The sequence below is a fragment of the Lissotriton helveticus genome, chromosome 9 (assembly GCF_964261635.1).
Source record: "Lissotriton helveticus chromosome 9, aLisHel1.1, whole genome shotgun sequence".
Classification (NCBI taxonomy): Eukaryota; Metazoa; Chordata; class Amphibia; order Caudata; family Salamandridae; genus Lissotriton; species Lissotriton helveticus.
Window position 1 is genome coordinate 327,511,757 of NC_136070.1, and position 23,224 is coordinate 327,534,980.

At 51.6% G+C, this 23,224-nt stretch overlaps 1 protein-coding gene across 2 annotated transcripts in view; it reads left to right on the forward strand.

Moving 5' to 3' along the window:
- Window positions 1-19,084: 19,084 nt before the first annotated feature.
- ZC3H14 (zinc finger CCCH-type containing 14) overlaps window positions 19,085-23,224 on the forward strand; it is a 319,723-nt gene continuing 315,583 nt past the window's right edge. For both annotated transcript variants that reach the window (XM_078660018.1, XM_078660019.1), the window contains exon 1: window positions 19,085-19,264. In XM_078660018.1, the coding sequence (XP_078516144.1) occupies window positions 19,229-19,264 (36 nt within the window). In that variant the 5' untranslated portion in view covers window positions 19,085-19,228. The remainder of the gene's footprint in view (window positions 19,265-23,224) is intronic.

Here is a 23,224-nt window from a genome sequence, read left to right on the forward strand (position 1 = left end):
ACCTACCTCACGAATTGTAGATACTGCACCCGAGTACCGGTTTCCCTCACCCCCGGCCCTGATCACATAGCTTGGTCCCTGACTGTGACCTGACCTACCCTTTCTCCTTCTTTCCCTAACGCACCGGACGGAAGCCCAGACCCAACAGTGAAGCAAGCTGGAGCCACCCAAGAAGTCGACCTTTGACCCGGCTGCATTTGCCCGAGAACGGATCACAAGTCAGAAGAAGAGATCCTACATAAAAATAAAACCCTCGCTTAAATCACTAATTAATGAGTCTGCCTCTCTCTTGACTGTTACCCCCTCAGTTGTACCTGTTGTGTCAGCCTCCTATCCTAGGTCGCTACCCCCACCGGGACAACTGGTGTCAGAAGTGGGATCACAGCCCCTCTGCAACAAAGAAATGGACACCCTGATTGAGCACATAATCAAAGGCCAGGAGAAGCTCGAGTGGGCAGTGGAGAGACAATTATCTTCGGCTCAGGCTGACAGAGAACTATTCAAATCGACGATCACTGCCCACATTGAAAGCCTGAAGAATGTGCCGCCTCCACCCCAGTCGGTATCCAGTGGAGTCCGCGTCCACACCCCCCATCCATCAGGCATTGCACTCCAAAAATATGTGCACGGAGAAGACCCGGACGCATTCCTGCTAAATTTTGAAAGGGCCGCCCGAGCGTTGGGGTGGCCCGAAGAGAAGTGGCCCTTTTTTCTCGCTCCCCTCCTCACGGGGAGGCCCAGTCAGCCTACCAGGCTGCTAATCCCTTGGGGAATACCCCTTACACGATCATCAAGGAGGTTACTGGATCACCTGGGATTGGATCAAGAGACCTACCGCGTGAGATTTAGGAAAGAGCGAGGGATTCCGGGGGAGAACCCCAAGACCTTATTCTTTAGGTTGAGGATGGCCGCTGATAAATGGTTAAGACCGGACTCCTGTACGAAAGAAGAGATCTCCACAAAATTTACCTGGAGCAGTTCATGGAAGCCCTCCCCTACGCCACCCAGCGGTGGTTGCGCCAACATGCCGGACTAACCATAGAACAGGCCATCGAGATGGCTGCGAACTATGCCAGAGCCCAGCCCAGAACAAGCGGATGGGAGAATGAGAAAACGCACAAACAACTTCCACCCCTCAAAATGGAGAAAAAGCCCAAATCGGGGATAGAAGTGTCGAGACCCAGAACTGCGGGGATGTTATCCCCTCTGATGAAAGGACCACAGTGTTTTGAGTGTGGGGCCATATAGCGAGGATGTGTCCCCGTAAGCGTCCCGCGGAGGAACCGATGGAAGTGGGGTACCTTCCTAAAACTGTCATTTACTCCGCGGAAATGGGCACCTCGTTCTACGTAGGTATGAGGACGAATGGGGGGCGTGGCTTGGCGCGCGGCAAGATGGCAGCGTAGTTGAGCTGCTCTGCTGGCCACCGCAACGATATCCTTTAATATCCTTCCCAAGGGGAGCCGTTGGTGATCGTCTGCGGTGAGGATTGCGTTGGGGGTGTTCTCCTACGCCGCTGGTGAAATCTGTGGGACTGGCGAGTGCCGGACGGCGGCGCAACCGACCCCGGTGACACAGACTGCAGCGCGGCTGGGGATAGTCGGCGGACCGGTACGAGCGGTGCCTGGAGGCCGACTGCCTCTCCCCGGGACACTGGCGTTGTGCACATAGAGGCGGGGAGCAGTGAGGAGCCGGCGGTGAGTGTTTCTTCTGTCCCCGGTTCTGAGGCCGGAGTGCGGAGGTGGACCTCGAGTTTGGGAGACGCCGGCGTGGGAGACTGTGGCTGGGTGGCCCTGAAAATTGAGCGGCCTGACCGGCGGAGGTTGCTGGGCCGAGTGTAGGCCGAGGAGCCGGAGCAACTCCTGCAGCGGCTGCTGGACACTGCACCTCCTGCTGCCTTTTAACGAGCAAGTACCTGAGTGGTGCACCTTGGAGTGAGGCAGGCACTGCGCTGTGGTCGACGATAGCTGAGCCAGGCACATGAGTGTCCCCCTGGTCGAGTGGGAGACCGTCTGGTCCCGCGGACTGTGTGTGTGGGTGCGAAACTGGATATTACGCTGCGCCTCTTCAGGCTTGGGGGGGCACCTACGAGGACTTTGCTGCATCGGCGCTGTGACATGGACAGCTCATGAGGGAACGGATCCTCTCTCCTTGACACGGTGGGAAGACTCGCGGCGCGGGGGCTGGTGAACTACGGGCCGTGAAGGAGCTGCGCGCCTGCATGGTGGGCCCCACCACATTGTCCCTTGCATAGACTTACTGGAGTCCCGCTCCAAAGGCGTTGGCCCGGCGCCACTGATTGCTGCAGGGATTCTTCTTACGCTGTGGACACTGGTGGTAGGTGAGAGCCCTCCTGCCTGCTGGGGTGGATCTGGGGGGGTCTGGCGTCGCATGACCCGTGATACCTTGTATTGTATTGTAAGGGGTGCTTATAGAGCGCATTGACACCATGGGTTTCCTGGCGCTGGATGGACATAGAGAGGACAGAGGAACTAACCAGATTGAGGGAAGAGCCAGGTTTTTAAGGACTTACGAAAAAGAGTCAGAGAATTAGAGGCTTTGAGAGAAAAAGGAAAAGAGTTCCAAAGCTTGGGGGCCAGGTGTGCGAATCTCTGGCCTCCAGATCTGCAGAGCTTGTAAGAGGGGACAGTCAAAAGGTGAAGATGAGAGGATCTCAGATTCCGGGACGGGCAGTAAGGTCTAATAAGAGATTTCACGAAGGCGGGACAGGGACCGGTTAACGATTTGAAAGTAAGGCAGCCGATCTTGAAGGCCGTCCTTGCGGTGACAGGGAGCCAGTGGAGTTTGGCAAGGAGGGGCCTGGCGGATTGCCACTTCGGGATCCCTAGGGCCAATCTCGCCGCTTGATTTTGAACCACTTGCAGTCTAGCCACCGATGTTTTAGGCAGACCGTGATAGATCGCGTTAGAAAAATCTAAGCGGGAGAGGACGAGGGCCATGATGACCTGCAGGAGGGCATCAGGTGTAAAGAGAAATGCCACTTTCCTGATCCTGCGCAGCTGGTAGATACAGGACGAGACCACCGTCCCCACCTGTGGCCCAAGGGATAAACCGGAGTCAATTGTGACCCCTAGACTCTTCACCGAGGCCACAGGGGTGGGAGGGGGACCAAGTTCCGCCGGCCAGAATTGTGGCCCCCAGGAGGTGGTGCTCCTACCGGGAAGGAGGAGCTCCGTCTTGCCGGGGTTCAATTTTAGCTGGTTGTGGCCCATCCACTGGAGAATGTGGGACATGACTGCCTGAAAATTGGGAATAGCAGAAGGGGAGTTAAGAGGAAAAATGAGTTGCAGGTCGTCCGCGTAATTAAACACGGTGACGTCCCACTGCCTCAAAGAAAGAAGAAGGGGGCGAAGATAAAGATTGAAAAGAAGAGGGGATAGAGAAGAACCCTGGGGGACCCCGCAGGGCAAGTGCTCCCTGGGAGCCCTGAAAGTGCCCAGGCTGAGGGTTTGAGACCTGCCGGTCAGGAAGGATTTGACCCAGGCCAGCGCCAGGCCCTGGATGCCAGCCTGCTCGACACGGTGGAAAAGGATGTTATGATCCACTGTGTCGAAGGCGGCAGACAGATCTAATAATACCAAGGCCTGGGGGGTACCCTTGTCAGCCCCGTCTCTCAAGGCATCCAGCACCGCCAAGATCACTGTCTCCGTAGAGTGGCCGGGTCTGAAGCCAGCCTGGTTGGCCTCGAGAAAGTTGGAACTCTCGATAAACTGTGAGAGACAGGTAGTGACGTGGGCCTCCAGGATTTTAGAAAAGAAAGGTAAAAGGGAAATAGGGCGGTAATTCGCTGGGACAGCGGGATAGGCCCCTGGCTTCTTCAAGAGGGGCACCAATACGGCTTCCTTGAAGGAGCCAGGCACCGTACCGGAAGAGAAAGAAGAGTTTAACAGCGGGAGAATGCAGTCGGGTAAGGAGTGGCAGATGTCCCGAAGTATGGACGGGGGGCAACAATCGTCTGGGGATCCAGACTTGATGCGGGTGGCAAGAGTGGCCAGAGAAGTGGGGTCTAAGCGAGGGAATTGTGTGAATGAAAAAGTGTTGTGAGGGGGGGGGACAGAACCAGCGCCAGGAGAAATGACTGGAATGGTGTCCTTAATCAATACAATTTTTTCGATAAAATAGGTGCTGAGAGCGTTACATGCTTCCTGTGTGGCGGCCTGAGTAGGGAGCGTCCTGGGGTCGGAGGTAAATTCATTAAGGACTTTGAAGATTTCTTTAGATTGGCAGGGGGCAGCTAAAATTTTTCCTGAGGCATAAGCTTTTTTTGCTGTGAGAATGGCAAGTTTGTACCTATGGCGGGCGGCCACATAGGCATCTCTACTTAGGGGGTGGTAATCTCTCCTCCACTTGCGCTCAAGTTGACAGAGTTCCAGGTGGAGGGATTTGAGATGGGGGGTAAACCATTTATGGGAATTACTGTGCCGAGATTGGGGGAACTTGGTTAGGGGGGCAAAGATGTCACTGGCTGTCGTGAGCCAGTATGCTACCAACCCGTAGAGCTTATCGGTACCGGTGTCATTGGGTAGCGAGGGACAAGTTTGAGACAGGTGGGCTAGCAGTTTGGGGGGGGTCGACAGCCTTCCACTTGCGGGCCATACCACCCTCCCACGGGGGGACCCTAATCTGGCCAACCGCCGATATTGTGGTGTCGATCATAGAGTGATCCGACCACACACAAGGTGTTATTAATGGGCGGGAGGACTTGACCCCATGGATCCAGATGTGATCGAGGATGTGGCCGCCCTTATGGGTGGCAGACCTGACTAGTTGAATAAAATTCAGGCTCGAGAGACCCTCGAACAATTCGGAAGCATGCGGGCCAGCGTCCTCGTGCTGAAACCAATAATTAAAGTCACCAATGATGACGATACGGGGGGAGGAGGTAGCAATGTTGGTGAGTTGATCAATGAAAGCTGAGGGAAAAGACGGCATAGGGTGGGGGGGGGCGGTAGAGTACCATAAGGGTGACTGCCCCTGCCTCAGTCCCGAGACTGAGGACCAGGGTGTCCACTTCCGGCAGGATCATAGCTGCGGAAGTAATATTCTTCAGATCCTTCCGTATTACCGCCGCCACCCCTCCCCCAGAGCGACCCCCTGGACGGTTGGTATTCAACAGAAAGTAGTCTGGGGGTAGTGCAGCCAAGATGTCAGGGAGTGAATCATCAGTAAGCCAAGTCTCTGATAACAATAGGACATCAGGACTCTCAGTTAGAAGTAAGTGCAAGATGTCGGCTTGGTGCTTAACCATGGAGCGGGTATTTAGGTATAGAACCCGTATCTGTGACTCGATGGGAGCCGGAGCCATAGATGCTGGCGTCGACACAAGATGAGGGGATGGGGTGCCTGCAATGCCAAGGGATGTAATGCGAGTCCAGGTGTCGAGGGAGAGAGGGCTGGCGAAGGCATGTAGGCACTTAAGAGCGGAGGGAGCCTCTGGTGCCGGGCCGGAGGGCTGAGCAGTGGTGACTCAATCTGTGGCTGGGTGTGGATTGGATCGTGGGCTGGAGAGGCGGGCGGCAATAACGTTGCGGAGTGCCGAGCTTGGGTCTTGTGGAACCGCCATGGGAAAACCGGACAAGGTGCAACCCAAATTATCCTTCGAGCTCTGCAAGGGCGGTAGGCAGACCAACCAGATCCCCCTGGGTCTGCCCGGGACTCCTCATCGCCGGGATCCTCCATGTTGGAGACACCACTAGTGGCCATTCAGGCGAGCTTGCAGGCGATCGATGACAAGATCGAAGCCCTCAATGTCCGCATGGATCAATTTTCGGCCAAACTTGACAAACAGGCCACGCGGCTCGGTGAGGCGGAACAGAGGATCACGGATACGGAGGATGGATTACAACAGGTAGCGGGTAAGACATCGGAGATGGTCAAGCTCCTAGAAATTATTCAAGCTAAGAACGAGGACATCGAAGCGCGCTCTAGGCGCAACAACATTCGCGTACTAGGGCTGACGGAATCGACAAATGTGGGGAGGCTGGAGGACTACGTGGAGACCATGCTGCGGGAGATCTGTGGCACTGACAACCTGTCCCCCATGTTTGCGGTCGAGAGAGCCCACCGTTCCTTGGCAGCTCGCCCTCCTCTGGGTGCACCACCGCGGCCTATAATTATACGGCTATTGAACTATAGAAATCGGGATACTGTGCTCCGCATTACACGCCAGAAGGGCAAGATCGTCTATCAGAACAACCCGCTGTCCTTCTATCCTGACTTCACTGCTCAGGTGCAGGCTGCGAGAAAAGAATTTCCCTCTGTAAAGCAGCTACTTCAGCGAGAGGAAATTCCCTATGCTATGCTCTACCCCGCCAGGCTCCGCATTGGGGAATTCGAAGGAGGGAAAATATTTGCCACCCCCAAACAAGCGATGGCGTATGCTAAGACTCTTCAGAAACGTCGCAAATCACCGGATGTGACTTCTGATATGGACGACTGAACATGGTTGTGCGTTGGGCCTCGCGTGGGAGTGGCGCCTGCTGCTCTCGAGGTTTGCTATGTCGTAAAGATGGAGCGGGAGGGGCGTTTTGTTTTTCAGCTTCAACATTAGACCTTCTCCATGGGATTGCCTTCCCTGAATGTCTTCTAGCATGGTGTAGGGGATGGCGGGATTGCAGGCCTTAGCACCACTGAGAGTACTTGTGCAGGACGGTTGTCTGACTCATCAGGGAGGATTGTTAGTTTCACGTCAGCTGATGCGCTCACTGGGCATAGTTTGTTGCTTGCGGGGGCCCACTTCCGCCATGTGCCGGGAGTGTGCATTGCCTCCACTGCCCCCACTAGGTATGACCCAAATGCTGAACTGTTTGTTGTGTTCTGATGGGAGGGATGGGGGGGGGGGCACCATGGGCCTTTGGCAGGTTGGGGTTGCCGAGGGGGGAGGGCGGTCGGGTCTCCTTATCTGCTTTAGAGACTTACTGTACATTCTATACACCTGTTTGCATTATTGGTATCACTCTGGAAATGTGTTGTGACACACAGCGACGCTGGTTTGTGGTTGACCAAGAAACTCCTAGATGGCGGGTGAGAGGTACATATGCGTCACCTGGAATGTGAGGGGCCTCAACACACCCAAGAAGACTAGGCAGGTGCTCGCCCAGCTAGATAGACACGGGGTGCAGATTGCGCTTCTACAGGAGACGCATTTAACCGCGCAAAATGATGGATCCGTAACACACAAATGGGCTGGATATCGACTGGCCTCCTCTTACTCTAACTATGCTCGCGGGGTCCTCATACTTATCAAACAAGCATTTGCAATGCAATAGGTCTCGCAGTTGTGAGAGTTTGAGCTAATGGCATTTTAAATGTCAATGCCTTTTATTCAGGTGTTGGTTTTTAAAATATAAATAAAAGGTATTGTCATTTACAATGCCAATAGCTTAATCTCTCACAAATGCGAGACCTATTGTATTGAAAATGCTTGTTACTGGTTTAACCTTCTTACCCGTCAGTCAACATAGCTATTGACATAGCAGTCATGAATGATAGCATTTAGAATTACTAAAAAATAACACAATTTCCGTTTTAATTTCACATTTAAAAGTGAACACAGACAGGAAACAAAACGGTTTTCTGTCTGTATTTATCTGTAAAAACAGTTACAACCGAAAACAGGGAGCCTTACACATAACTAAATTTAATGTAAATTCAATTAAGGAGCGTCACAGGCTATAAGATGGATCCGAAGCTGCTTTCTGCATAAGAAATCTGACACGAGTCACTCTATCACCATATACAGAAAGTAATACTTGCCTGCCAATTATTTCAATAAATCCAAACAGCCAGTTAGTTAAGTCCCTACCACTGAATAAAGTGACTATAAGCAAGGGTCTAGGTAGTCCCTCTTTTGAATATAAAGTACATGGAATGGTGATTTGCCCAGGGTCACACAGTTAAGTGTTGGGACATAACGACATCCAAGATGGGGATTAAGCCAGGGCCACACCGTTTCAGTGTGGAATTAGTGCGTAGAGTACAGAGGCCATATTACGTACATTTTGCAACAAAATTCACATTGACTGACACACAACAGGTCACCGAAATACAATCACCAGCAGCAAGATAACCACACCAGGAAGGAAAAGATTTTAATATCAACATAGCTTACCCGGTTATCCTATATATTCTTATCACAAAGTGGCCACGCCTAGACTGCCCTTTACTGACGCTGTGCCATGTCTATAGTTATGTACTGCAGTGACAAGCTTAGGAAATGGTGTGAAAGTGCGAGTGAGAGATACACAAATGTTGGAATCCCGACCGTTTCACATTCATAATAGGATAGTGGTACTTAAATTTAACAAAATTCAGATTTTGTTTTAAATTACATAGATTCACTACGCAGTAGACTTGGTAGAGAGCAGTGAAGTATTCAAAAATCCGGAGTTTCGGTCAAGGGCTAAATCAAGATTAAAATCCAAGTTGCAAATTCGGCAAACCGGGTACCTAGCCGCCTTCTTTCATTTCGATATGATTTAATTCGGCAACAAACATAAAAGTAAACAAGACTCACCATATATAAAGAATATATAAAGACGGTTTGTTCATGAACAATGGTGATTGGCCCATGCTGCCGTTTTTGCTGGGGTGCACGACGCACCTTGCAGTTAAAATGATAGCTGACCAGAGAGGGAGCATGTCTTAAAGGAGTTCTGCCTCCTGATTGGCTGTTTAAATAAACCCGGAATAGAAACCTGTGGTGCGCGCGCACCACAGAGGAGCCGCCGCGGGAATCGAAACCAGTGGTGCGCGCGCACCAGAGGAGCGGGGGCAAGGGAGCGCGAAGACACCGAGACGAGGTAGGGGATGTGTGTGTAAGCGCCGGGGGGGGTTCCCTGTGTATGTGAGTGCGTGCGTGTGTGTATGCTTGGGCGGGGGGGTAGTGTATGCTCGGCGGGGGAGTGTATGCTCGGCGGGGGGGTGTATGCTCGGCGGGGTGGGCGGGGGGGTGTATGCGCGGCGGGGGGCTGTATGTGTTGTGAAGAGCCTGCCGGAATCGGAGCACGTGGTGACGCACGCGACCTGATCCGATTCCGGCAGGCTGCTGCGTGCGCGTGCCAGTCTCTTGTCCTCTCCTATTTAGTCCTTGAAAGCCGGAATGATTACAAAAGTCTCGCTTTGCGACAGCAGGCCTTTGGCCTGCAATCGCAGAGCGAGACCTAAAAAGGGATACATTTCCATCCCCTAGACTCATGCACGGACTGGGAGGGTCGCTGGGCAGTTGTGAGAGGCACACTGGGCAAGACAGCTGTCACTATCGTTAATGTGTATGGCCCTGTGATTGATGAACCAGCGTCGCTGTCCTCCTTGTTTCAGGTGCTTCGCTTGTGGCCGGAGTCGGCCTTACTGATAGGGGGAGACTTAAATACACACCTGGACCCTCGAGTTGACAAATCAGCGTCAGCGAGCAGCCGTATGTTAAAAACTGCTGCTTGCATACGACAGTTTATGGAAGAGATGGGTCTGGTGGACGCCTGGCGTCTGAGACACGAGGGTGTTCTGGAAGGCACACACATCACACCTTCACATAACACGTGGTCCCGATTGGATTACTGGCTTGTAGATAGCTCAACCAACGGCTGGGTCACTGAGGCCTATGCGCTTCCTAGGACACTCTCGGATCATAATCCGGTCATGCTTAAGTTTCAGGTCCCACACACTGTATGCCCCCCCTTCACATGGCGGTTCAGGGCGGATGCGCTGCTGGATCCAGTATTTGCAGATACCCTACATAAAGCTATTGTACAATACTTTGACCAGAATGTAGGGACGGTAGAGAGTGCGGCCACTCTATGGGAAGCATTCAAGGCCACTATTAGAGGTGTGTGCATAGGCACAACGGCTGGCATTCTACGTGACTTAAGAGAGCAGCTAATGAACACGGAATCCAAGTTGCGAGACTTGAAAGCCTCATATGATGCACTCCCTTCACTAGATACACTGGCACGCATTCGGGAATACATTGAAGAGCATAAAACTCTGGCGGAGTCGGAAATGAAGTACATCTCAAAACGGCATGTGGCGAGGGCATATGGGGAGGGAGGCAGACCAGGTAGAGTACTGGCCAACCGTCTCCGGGAGCGGGAGAATGCACCCCCCATAGATTACATTGAAGATGCAGACGGCACTAGGCATCACACCACTGAAGCTATACTGGGGCGTTTTCATACATTCTATGAACATTTATACACCTCCCGGGGCGACACTCCTTCCTCGGACATGGCGGACTACTTGCAGGACACAGCCTGTGCCTGGTTATCGGATGCACATAGGAAATATTTGGATCTGCCTATTGATGAGGCGGACGTCAGAGAGGCCATACTTGCCCTGCCGAATAAGAAAGTGACTGGCCCAGATGGGTTGACGGCGGAATTTTACAAACGGTACGCCAACCTCCTGGTTCCCCATCTCTTGGCCATGTACGCGGAGGCGCACGAGGTAGGATATCTCCCCCCGACGTTGAGGCAGGCACTGATTGTCACTCTCTTAAAAAAGGGCAAGTCCCCCTCAACTGTGAGTCCTATCGTCCGTTGTCCTTGATCAATATTGATGCTAAAATTCTCGCGAAGATTTTTGCCACCAAACTCCACCCATTGATGCGGATGCTTGTCCTGCCCGACCAGTCCGGCTTTATACCAGACCGCTCCACGTCTTGGAACCTTTGGACGAGTTTCGCCATGTTCCATGTCCTCAACCCCGATTTGCATGCCGTGGCTGTGCTGCTCGATGCGGCTAAGGCTTTCGATTCGATCGAATGGAGGTATATGTTCTTTATCTTGCGCAGGATGGGCTTCCCCCAATCTTTATCCGTTGGATACAGATCCTCTATACGGATGTCTCGGCACGGGTGAGGGTAGGTGGCTTCACCTCTGACCCACTGACTATACAGCGTGGTACCAGACAGGGGTGTCCCCTTTCCCCTTTCCTATTTGCTATCGTGTTGGAACCTCTGCTATGTCGTATCCGACAGCAGCATAGGGGAGCAGCGCTGATTTTTCATAATAGGCCGGTGGGTATCTCTGCTTACGCGGATGATATGGTGGTTTATGTTCGGGAGCCGCGCACCTTCCTGTCGCGAGTAATTCGTGAGTACGTCCGTTTTGGCCTATTCTCCGGATTGAGCATCAACTGGGAGAAGTCGGTCATAGTTCCCCTTACGCTGGCCACCCCCGCTCCCACGATGGAGTACCCTCTGATATGGTCTGAAGAGCCGGTCAAGTACCTTGGTATCTGGAGCCACAGAGACCCCGCCGTTGTCATACGTGAAAACTACGGGAGGGCCTATACTGATTTGGTGCAGCAGGTGGATCGCTGGGCTCACCTGCCTTTATCATTGGCGGACCGCATCGCAATTATAAAAATGGTGATACTTCCCAAGTTTCTGTACCTTTTCTGTAATATCCCCATTCGCTTAAATAAAACTTTTTTCGCGACGTTACAAACGCAGCTACTCCGCCTGGTATGGGGTGCGCGACCTCCACGTATAAGCTGGAGCACCCTTACATTGCCATTTGAGAAAGGGGGTTTTTGTGCTCCGGATTTTCACATTTATTACCTATGCTGTCTGGCACACTTTGCGTACTTCTGGTTCAGACCACATGGTTTCATTCTGCATGTGGCTGTGGAGGAGGGGGATGCAGGAGATACTCCATTATTGAACATAATCACACATACTCATAGACACACACCTAGAACGGAGATCAATATAATTGATGCTACGAATTCAGCCTGGCAGGAGATAGGCAGACGCACTGGTCGCCTGCCACTATATGCACCGAGCATGTGCATTAGTGGACATGCTGCCCTCTCAGTGGCACAAGAACCTGGCCCAATGCGAACGCTCGCTGCGGCTGGCATCTCCGTAATGGGGGACTTGTTTGTGGATGGGACCTATATCACTGGTGGGGACCTGAACTATACAACTAACTAACTGTACTCCCTTGTTCACATACACGTGTTATAGATTGCGTAGGGCTGTGCGGGACCATTACCCCACTTTTCCGCGGGAGCCTGTCGCCTCTCAATCCTTACAGCTGGTCATTACTGCGGCTACTAGAAAGCATTTACTCACTAGACTATACAGAGCAGTGTTTTCAGAATTGGTCCTTCCAGGGGATGGTAGCTTAGCTCGATGGAGCAGAGCACTGGGTATACAGTTAACTGAGGAAATGTGGGCCCGGATCTGTTCCACCACGGGCAAGCTCTCGTCTAACAGTAATTTGCGTATTATACACTTGAAGTTCCTTCATCAGTCCTATCACACTCCCACTAAGCTCTGCAAAATAGGCTACAGAGACACTGATTGCTGCAGGAGGTGCGGGCTGGCTGGGGCTGACTTTCTACACTTGGCTTGGCAGTGCCAGGCTGTACACTCCTATTGGATAGCGGTTCTGAAAATGTTAGCTGTCATGACAGGTCACACTTTGGACTGTACGCCCCTTCTAGGTCTTCTAGGACATACTTCTGAGGTTAAAGGGGTGCTGGGCCGTTTTGTGCAGGTGGCCCTGCTGCTGGCGAAGCGGATGGTGCTGTTCACGTGGGATGGGAAGCGCTGCCCTAAGGCGTCCCGGTGGCTAAAAGTCTTGATCTATTGTCAGGAACAATTGAACACATATTTGGAAGAACTTCCTGAGAGCTCTAGTCCTAAGGACATCTGGTCACCGTTGAGAGAATACCTGCTAGCGAGCGGTGAACACGAGGACGCCACTGACGCTGCTGACCAGAGTGAGGTGGGCCCGGCTCAGTAGATGCTTGTTGCCACACTGCCTGACTTTGGAGTTTTAATCATGGTCGCAGTCCGGTGTACATTGCATGACCTGTGTGGATAGGTGCATGTTTTTTGATATCGAATGTCTTATTTGCAGAATGTGGGGACTGGGAGGGGGGGGCTTGTTTAATTTGCAGTTTGTTCTCTGTAACTGAAAAGGTCTCTGTATCTTGTAATGACGCTGCACTCCACTTGCTGTCAATAAACAGATTTAAAAAAAAAAAGTATGAGGATGAATGGTTTCAGGGTGAGGGCACTCCTTGATTCAGGATGTCGACAGTCCGTAGTACAGGAACGGTTTGTCCTTGCTCGCCAATACCTACCCCAGACAGTGGTACACATACGCTGCGTACACGGGGACGTGAAACCCTACCCCCTCGCCTCCATAACCCTTATTCTCCAGGACAGGGCTCCATGTAAGGTATGTGTGGGGGTGGTGGATTCCCTACCGGAAGACATGATCCTTGGAGTAGACAACCCCGACTTCTCGTCCCTCTTTAGGGATAGCTTAGCCTTCCCCAGCCCTAAGGTAGAGGGACCCACTCGGGCCTATCTCACCCCGGAACCATGGGCAGCAGATAGGAGCTTCCGCTTCGCCCAAGGGGAGGACCGGACCTTGTATAACGCCTGGGAAAGCGCTCATTCCAGTCAAGAGGCCACCTCACAGACGTATCCCAGGTTCGTTATCCAGAATGACTTGTTGTATAGGCAAGCTCAAGACAATAGCAGTCTACAGTTGCTGGTTCCAGTCTCTTTCAGGGAACAAGTGCTCTTCTTTGCACACGCACACCTCACCGCGGGACATCCCGGAAAAGAAAAGACTACCGATAGTATCATCAGGCATTTCTTTTGGCCGGGTATATATAGGGATGTGCAGGACTATTGTGCCAAATGCGAAATCTGCCAGAGGCGAAACGTTAGGCGTCCCAGTGCCGCTCCCTTGCAACCGATGCCCGTCATAGACGTTCCCTTCGAGAGAGTCGGCATGGACCTCATCGGACCCCTGCCCAAATCAGCGAAAGGACATCTCTACGCCCTGGTCATCGTGGACTATGCCACTCGCTTCATTGAGGCGTTCCCCTTGAGGACCACCACCACCTCTGCTATCGCTGAAAAATTCATAGAGCTGTTCTCCAGAATTGGCTTTCCTAAAGAGGTGGTGACAGACCAAGGCACCCCCTTCACGTCCAAACTCATGAAACAGGTGTGCAAAACCCTAGACATAAAACATCTGAAGACCTCTGTATACCACCCCCAAACTGACGGCCTCGTGGAAAGATATAACCAAACTCTCAAGTCCACCTTAAAGAAAATGTTATCATCCGAAGGACAGAACTGGGACCGGCTACTGCCGCTGGCGTTATACGTCTTAGCTTAGCCTGTTCGTCTTTTGAACTCCTGTACGGACGCCTCCCTAGGTCGTTACTCGAAATGACCAGGGACATGTGGGAAACCGAGGAGGCCCAAGAACAAAAGAACATGCTAGAATATACCACTGAACTGCGGACAAGGCTCGGCAAGTTAAGGACCTTGGCACACACCAGTTTGGAGCACAACCAAGAAAGATACAAGAGGAACTACGATAAGGGGAAGAGGCTAAGAAGAATAGAAGTGGGCAAGTGGGCCCTGGTGCTGCTACCCTCCCTAACTGGCAAGAATAAAGCCGAATGGCAGGAACCCTTTCAGGTCATAGAAACAATAGGCCAGACTATCTACAGACTCCGTCTATCTTCCACGAAAACCCAATGTTATCACATCAATCTATTAAAGGAGTGGCTGGGACCAGCCCCAAAGGGGAATCACTTGGCGGTACCATCGGCCCGAGAATCCCCTTCAACACTGGAACGTCTTGTGGTAAACCCGAGCCTGACGGCCCCCAGGAGAGCAGAACTACAGATCATCCTGGGTTCGTTTTCGGACATCTTTTCGGATCTACCGGGGAGAACAAGACTCGTAGAACACCACATTGAGACCATCCCAGGAAGGGTAATAAAGCAACGCCCTTATCGGATCCCAGCTGCCCAACGAGAGGCAGTAAAGAAAGAAGTTCAGGAGATGCTAGCGTTGGGAGTGATACAACCGTCCCAGAGCCACTGGTCCTCACCCATTGTGATGATACCGAAACCTGATGGATCCAAAAGGTTTTGCATGGATTTTAGGGCCCTGAATGCGATTTCCAATTTCGACACTTACCCTATTCCTAGGGTCGACGAATTAATTGAAAAAATCGGGGACTCCTCGTATATCACTACCATCGACCTCACGAAGAGATATTGGCAGGTGCCTCTTCGTGAGGAAGATCGGAAGAAGACTGCCTTCGTCACTGACGAAGGACTCTACGAGTTCACAGTCCTACCCTTTGGCCTCCATGGGGCCCCGGCGACCTTTCAGCGCCTCATGAACACGGTCCTGAAACCTTACTCGTCCTTCAGCTCGGCATATCTAGATGATATAGTGGTTTACAGCCGTGATTGGGAAGAACACTTGAGCCATCTGAGAATTATACTGACAGCCCTCCGAAGGGCTGGTCTACACATCAATGTAAAAAAATCCAGAGTTGCTTTTACTAGCGTCAATTACCTGGGGTACGTCTTGGGGGAGGGAACCATCGCTCCCCAAAGCGAGAAGGTACGGGCAATCGACAAAGTCCCCTTTACTACAAACAAAAGAGATCCAACAGCCTTCCTAGGCCTAATAGGCTATTACCCCCGGTTTATACCCCGGTTCGCGGAGGTAGCCGCACCCTTGACAGACCTACTGCGCAAAGAAACAAAAACACGAGAACTTACACAGCCCTCACAGGGGGCCCTACAAGCCTTCAGTCTTCTGAAGAAAACAATGACATCCGCCCCAGTGTTAGGGTCCCCAGACTTTACGAAACCTTTTCTATTGGCAACAGATGCCTCCAACGTGGGTATAGGGGCTGTACTGTCCCAGATAGGCATGGATGAGCTAGAACACCCTGTGCTATATATCAGCAGGAAACTATTTCCGAGAGAATGTCGATACTCCACCATAGAGCGGGAGGGACTGGCCATTAAGTGGGTGGTGGAGAGAAATTACGATACTATCTAGAGGGAAAACCATTCATCCTCCATACAGACCATGCCCCCCTGAAATGGATACATCAGAACAGTAGCCTTAATGCCCGGGTCCTCCGCTGGTTTCTGGCGCTACAACCGTACTCCTTTACTGTGGTCCACCGAAAAGGAAAGGATAACGGGAATGCAGACTTCCTGTCCAGAGTGTTTCCTCTCCCCGAACGGGAGAAGCCAGGGGGGGAGGTATGTGACGGGGAGGGTATCGTGGGGATGGACATGAACACAGAAGCGGACTGGTGGTCCGCCACCCCTCTTTTACCTTCCTCCCTTACCTCTCAACAGCCACCTGATTCCCCCTGGGACGTCACGGAACAGGAATCATGATGGCCGACCGAGACAAGGACACACGGCCCCATTAACTCGGAACGCGAAGATCAGGCTCCTCCCCCAATTAGCGTGAACAGCACGTCAAAAGCGAGACGGAACCCGGAAGCGACGGACGGCGTTTCCCTGGAGGCGAACGGAGGTGACTGGAGTAGCGAGAGTGGAGTGAAGACGGGAGGAGACCTTGAGGCGAGAGGCGAGACCGGGATCGGAGAGTCCGGAGCAGCTGTGCAGAAGCCAGGAGGCCAACGTTTCCTCGCATCGCCCCGCCACGCTCCCACAGGAGGAGCGTGGCTCCAAGAGGTACGGGCCGAGTGGCGGGCTGGGTGGGACGTCGGTTCCAACCTCCCGACTAGTTGTACAGCCCCTTGTACAGTCCTGATACCTCGTTCCCCTCCTCCTCACGAGCACCTACCTCACGAATTGTAGATACTGCACCCGAGCACCGGTTTCCCTCACCCCCGGCCCTGATCACATAGCTTGGTCCCTGACTGTGACCTGACCTACCCTTTCTCCTTCTTTCCCTAACGCACCGGAACCGGACGGAAGCTCAGACCCAACAGTGAAGCAAGCTGGAGCCACCCAAGAAGTCGACCTTTGACCCGGCTGCATTTGCCCGAGAACGGATCACAAGTCGGAAGAAGAGATCCTACATAAAAATAAAACCCTCGCTTAAATCACTAATTAAGGAGTCTGCCTCTCTCTTGACTGTTACCCCCTAAGTTGTACCTGTTGTGTCAGCCTCCTATCCTACGTTCCCTACCCCCACCGGGACACCGACAAAGTAAAGATAAGAGAGAACAAGCAGCTGTGTCTCTGTGAGAGACAGAGGGAAGGGTATGCTCGGGGAGAGAGACAGAGGGGAAACAAATTGTGCTTACCAAGTAATTAAAGGCCATAGTCAAACGCCGCTAGTAAAAGATCCAGTCCGGGTGGGTGGGGCCAAAAGTGGACAGGACGGTAACAAGGAGGGACTAAAAAGCATCCTTAACAATAGAATGCCAGTGTTTAGCCTAAGCTATGACGCAAGCCTTTGGGAAGAGGGGGCTGGGCTTCAAGTCCCCTTCCGAAATCGTATTGATTACAAGAAGCTCTCGCATGGCGAAGGCAGCGCATGCGCGCTGCTAATGACAGACGAGACCTAAAAAAAGGGAGGCAATGCCGCTAAAATTTGCTCCACAGGCGATGAGGGGAAAAAGCAATGTTCTGGGAGGGAAGCAGCCTAATGGGAGTCAGAGCAAGGCCGGAATGCCCACCAACGGAAAAAACTCTTGAGGTAGAACGCTGTATCGTAGAGAGCACGTGTGTAGGAAGGAAACTGTTCAGAAGCAACACTAGTGAAATACACTGTAAACCACAATATCTCAAAATCATACAATAATGTAAATAACCACAATAAAAAAGAAAAGTGAGCATGGTACTTATTTTTACTGCGAGTAAAAAGAAAAGAGGATTGGTTGCACTCAGTCAAGACAATTATTAGGTTACTCGACCTCTTAATGGTTGTTGTATTTGAACACATCACTCCAGCTCTCAACTGCATCAATTTGGCTTCCCATGGAAGGAAGATGTATCTATAAACTGACCTGCATCACACACAAAACCCTTCACTCTCCTGCCCCCAACTACCTAAATAACAAACTGATAAGAGCAGGTCAATCCAGATCGCTGAGAAGCTCCAACTCACTCCTTCTTATTCCTCCGAAACCGAAAAAGAAAACCACCCAATACCGATCATTTTCTGGCATCGCACCCAGGATATGGAACGCTCTCCCTGGAGTCCTTAGATGCAATCCCTCCTTCTCCTGTTTCAAAAGGGACCTGAAGCTCCATCTCCTAAACAAATACTTTCATGACCAACGTCAACTTACCTAGACTACTAGATCCGAGTTGTCTCCTCTCTCCCCTTGACATTCAAGGATAGTGAGTAACCGGATTATGTCATTCTCACCTTTTCTTTGTATTGCTCTCCCCCACCGCTGCAATGCATATTTATCTCCCATGCTGTATTTTTTCTTTGGTCTGCCTCCTTACTGCTGGCCTACTACGCAATTTAATGTCCTTCTGCTGTTTACTGGGTGTATGTAAAGCGCTCTAATACCTACGGGTTAAGCTAGCGCTACATAAAACTTTTAAAATAAATAAATCATTGTTTGTAGTCCTTTCACCAGGTTTCCTGGGGATTGTAGTTTTTTCTTTTGCTTGGCTGCTGTGAATAAAATTGCAAGAAAAGATAGCATAATATGAGCCTGCTGTCTTGTAATAAAATCATTGCCTCCCTGTCCTTAATAAAATCAAACATTTCTTTGACAATAACTAGGAAATTTTACATTTATAAACAGCTCTGCCACGTTTCCTAGTTCCATGTCTGATGTGCTACTCCAGTACAAGTTTTTTCTTTGAATTCTAGGACTGCTAGTCTTATTTATTTCATTATAAAACAGGAACACAAGTCCCAGAATACAAAGTAAAATTCTGGACTCAGCCATCGCGCATAGACATGGGAAACTTGGCAGCTATAGTGTTCGCATGTCACGTCACCCAGCACTTAGCTTTAATTCACTTCGTTTTGACTGTCGTTTACTCACAATTTATATTTACTCACAATTTATAAGCATAAAAGTTACGTGACATCCAAAAGAAGTCGAATACGCACACATTTATTCGCATTACGTGGGTGGAAGACCCAATCCAAGATGGTCGCCAAAATTGACTCATTCAGAAAGTGCAGGTTTGCCGATCCCAATAGCGGCACCACTTTCGCCGCTCGTCCTTCTTCACTGTTTTATGATTCCATCCCGTAGAATCTTGAATTGTGACGTTCCGATGCGTGTGACAACACCAGTTTGGAGCTTCGTGCCCAGGAGAGGGCGCACTGAGCAGAGCTGGCTGTGCAGGCTGCCCCCGGAAACAGCTGAGCAGAGCGAGCATTCGGCATTTGTAATTCTGCGAAAGGTTGCCTGGGAAATCCGGTTGAGGGATCGACCCGGAGTGTGCCCTTTTAACCGGCAATATGGAGATCGGGACTGAGATCAGCCGCAAGATTCGGGTAGGTGAAAGTTTTTCTTCGATTTCAGAGAGCAAAGGAGACTGTGGGTAGGAGATAAAGTTACACCGGTTGAATGTCGGGAAGGTAGCTTGGTAGAGAAAGATGCCGGCGAGAGGCTTAGGAGAAGCATTTATGTTCTTCACCTCACTGAGTCTACTCTGAGGAATTTAGGTAGCTGACCTGGCCTTGCAGGAACTATGTACACAATTTATGCAATATGGACGTTTTCTTGTTTTGCAAATCTGAGGGGTTTTACTTGTCCGTTAGTATTGAGTGATCGCTGTTCTGACGTCCGCTGGTACAGTGCATTATATGTACTTTAGTGCATTCCTAATATACGCTTTGAAATATAAGATTTAACATGCAAAGTGTTTTTAGCCTAAAAGGCTGGACTAGAATACTTTTTCAGACAAGACGTGAGCCGCCTAATACCTGTTCATTTTGTCCTTACACAGAACTTGAGTGAACTGGCATCTTTATGCTGAGGAAGGGCTGGAGTAGCAGCTGTTCTCGTGATGTGATGAATGTATTTTTACTTTGCAGAGCGGACTCATTTTGTATGGTTCAAGGAGTAGGAAGTAAAGTGCATCTGCCGTATAGTAATGCAATTATTGTATAACTCTGCTTGCAGAAAAGCTTGCTAAACCTAAACAAGCATTGGAAATGCAATAGGTCTCGCACCATTAGAGTTAGTGCTTTTAGAATTGTTTATGGTTTTTTTTTGTAAATGTTTAGCATTTTTGTTTCCTGTAGCCAATGCTAAAGTATTACAAATAAAAAAAGCCATAAACATTTCTAAAAGCTCTAACTGAAATGGTCTGAGAACTATTGCACTGTGTGAGGGTGAGGGTGAGTGTGAGTGAGGGTGAGGGTGAGTGTGAGTGAGGGTGGGTGAGTGTGAGTGTGAGTGAGGGTGAGTGAGGGTGAGTGAGGGTGAGGGGTTGAGGGTGAGGTGTTGAGGGTGAGTGAGGGTGAGTGAGGTGTTGAGGGTGAGTGAGGGTGAGGGTGAGTGAGGGGTTTTGAGTGAGGGTGAGGGGGAGTAGTTGAGGCTGAGTGAGAGTGAGGGTGAGTGAGGGGTTGAGGGTGAGGGGTTGAGGGTGAGTGAGTGAGGGTGAGGGGTTGAGGGTGAGTGAGGGTGAGGGTGAGTGAGGGTGAGGGGTTGAGGGTGAGTGAGGATGAGTGAGAGTGAGGGTGAGTGAGGGGTTGAGGGTGAGGGGTTGAGGGTGAGTGAGGGGTTGAGGGTGAGTGAGGGTGAGTGAGGGTGAGGGGTTGAGGGGGAGGGGTTGAGGGTGAGTGAGTGAGTGAGAGTGAGGGGTTGAGGGTGAGTGAGTGAGGGTGAGGGGTTGAGGGTGGGTGAGGGTTTGAGGGTGAGGGGTTGAGGGTGAGTGAGTGAGGGTGAGGTGTTGAGGGTGAGGGGTTGGCGATTCTAAGGTGGCCCCTTACTGCAAAACTGGTTGCGGAAATCCTGGTGCATGAGCTGGACTGCTGCTGGGGCGCATTGGTGCTGTTACAAGGGTGTAAGTGCAGCAAAATCACCCGATTGAGCGCTGGGCGCTGCGCATCTAAAATGACGGCAGCGCACTGAGGGGGAGACTTCCACCGGCTGCGGCAACGGGAGATGTGCACTCTGTTTGTGAGCGGCTGGGAGGCGATTCGGCGTGCAGACTCACAGCGGAAAACTGCGGAGGCGGCAGTCCTGGGGGAGAAGTCTGGAGGGCGAGATCGCCTTAACCTTCCTGTGGTGCACTACGCTCCCAAGATGGCAGTTATGGGATGCGGGCGGAGGCCTGATGCCGACGAAGGTGAGAGGCAGACCGAGGCGGTGAGGCGAGGAGGTGCTGAATGCTGGAGTTTCTTTGTAGCTCGGGACCTGGTTCAAGCAGCTGTAGGGACCACCAGCAACCAGGTTTGATGTCCTTGCGTGGCAGGCCGCGTTGTTTGGGGGAGCACGTTTGGGTGAGGTGGCGAGCCTGCGAGTATATTGAAGTTACAGTAGGAGAACGGGTGCGTTTGCCTGTGCTGGATTTTATTCATGCAGTCAGGATTAGCACGGTCGGGCAACTCATGTGTGGGATAAGAGAAGGGCGATCCAGCACCGGGCTAAGGGGGAGCGTGGCAATTACAGCACCGGGCTAACGAGGACAGATCCAGCACCGGGCTATGGCAGAGGAGATCCTCCGGACCGGGCGGGGTAAAGAAAAGGGGAGCCAGCAAGAGGATAAATAAACGGAGACCTCGCAAAACCGAGTTAAAAAGGGGAGAACGATATATCAAGCACTGGAGGTAAAAAGGGGGAAACATCGCGAAGGTTAAAAGGGTAAGATTTAGTAAAAGCGGTGCAAGTTTGAGTAAGAATAGATCATCCAGGGCAGCTAAAGGAAACAAGACGGAGGGAAGAGAGGGGAGGGGGGAGGAGAAATGCGTCTCGGCCGGAGCAGGGGGCGGAGCAGGGAGAGCGGGCTTTGGAATGTAATTGACACGGCCGGCCGGTCGTGAAACTGAAAGCATGGCCGGCCGGCCGTGAAAGCCTTTGATGCGGCAGGGGAAATGCGAGACGGCGGGAAGGGGAGGGGGCGGAGCGGGTAAACAAAGACGGACGTGCACGCGCTTTTAAGCTCAATGCGCATGCGCATTGAGCTTAAAAGTCACGGGCACTGCAAGGAATCGCCACGATTCCTTGCAGTGTGGATAAAGAGTGGATAAGTCCCAATACTCTCGCTTGCTCGATGCGCATGCGCATCGACAGGCGAGACCTAAAAATGAGTCAATGTGATTCCATAAATAATAAAGACTGCTCTGCATCTTGAGGACACTCGCTGTGTAATGAGGCAATGTGTAGAAAGGTGTTGGACCTGGCCTTTTTTGCAGGGTTATCCCCAAACTTGTAGCTTTCTTCCTCCTGTTTTTGCTGGTTTTAGGACTCTAGGCACTTTACCACTTTCCTGAGCTAGAGTGGTGGGTGAAGTTGTCACTGACACCTGAATAGGGCTGCACCTGTCCTCACTCAAAACTGTCTCCACCCCTGTTTGGAGCCAGGTCAGGAAATGGCAGGGTCTTGTGTACTACAAAGCCTTTCCTTTGAAGTTGGCCTACTTCATAGATAGAAAGGGGTATACCTCTGGCACCCTTAATCCCTTGCATGCTCATGACGGCCCCGGCCGTCATGCATCACGGTGGGCATGTGCGGAGGACGGCCGTGGGCCGTCCGATTCCTGCCCACTTTTAAAAACGCCCGCACAGCGCGATAATTCACTGCTCATGGAAGATGTTAAATCAGGACACGTCTGGACTGTGGGCGTTATGCCAGGAAAAATAGCTGGATGCTGTAGTAGGGTCTGCCACTCTGCCTGTTGTTTTGTTGTGCTGGCGTGCTGCTGCTTCTGTCCTGTGAGTGAAAGGACTGGACTTTGCTTTCTACATCCTGCTTTCAAGGTTCTCCAAGGGCTTGTGCGTGCTTGCCTCCTGTTAAGAAGTCTCAGGGCCTTCAAAGATTTTACCTACTAGTGCCTGGGCTCTTCTACTGAGAGTTCTAACTTGCCAAGTGGGCCAAATCCAGTTTTTGGGCCCTTGGAATTGTAACCTGGTGATCTTAAGGAGAAAATCCACACACCAACTCCCAGCGCTGTTTTCTCGACGCTTCGCTGCAAAAGATTGACTCATTGCTGCTGCCTGCACCGAAGCATCGACCATAGCTTTTACCGTAGGCCCAACTCCCTGTGCATTGCGTCAGAAGAATCACTGCAGTGTGATTCCCGAGCACTGTCACCGACGCACGTGTCAACCTCTCTGACACAGCACCAATTCACAGCTGAAGAAAAGATGCAGCATCTGCCTTGCAGCTGTGAAATCGACTTTGCGCCTGCATCGCCGCTGTCGCATTGACGTAGCGTATCTGAATTTTTGACGCCGTGCCCCTCAACTCCGACTCTTAATTGGCACCCCGCCACAGTAAGGAGCCGA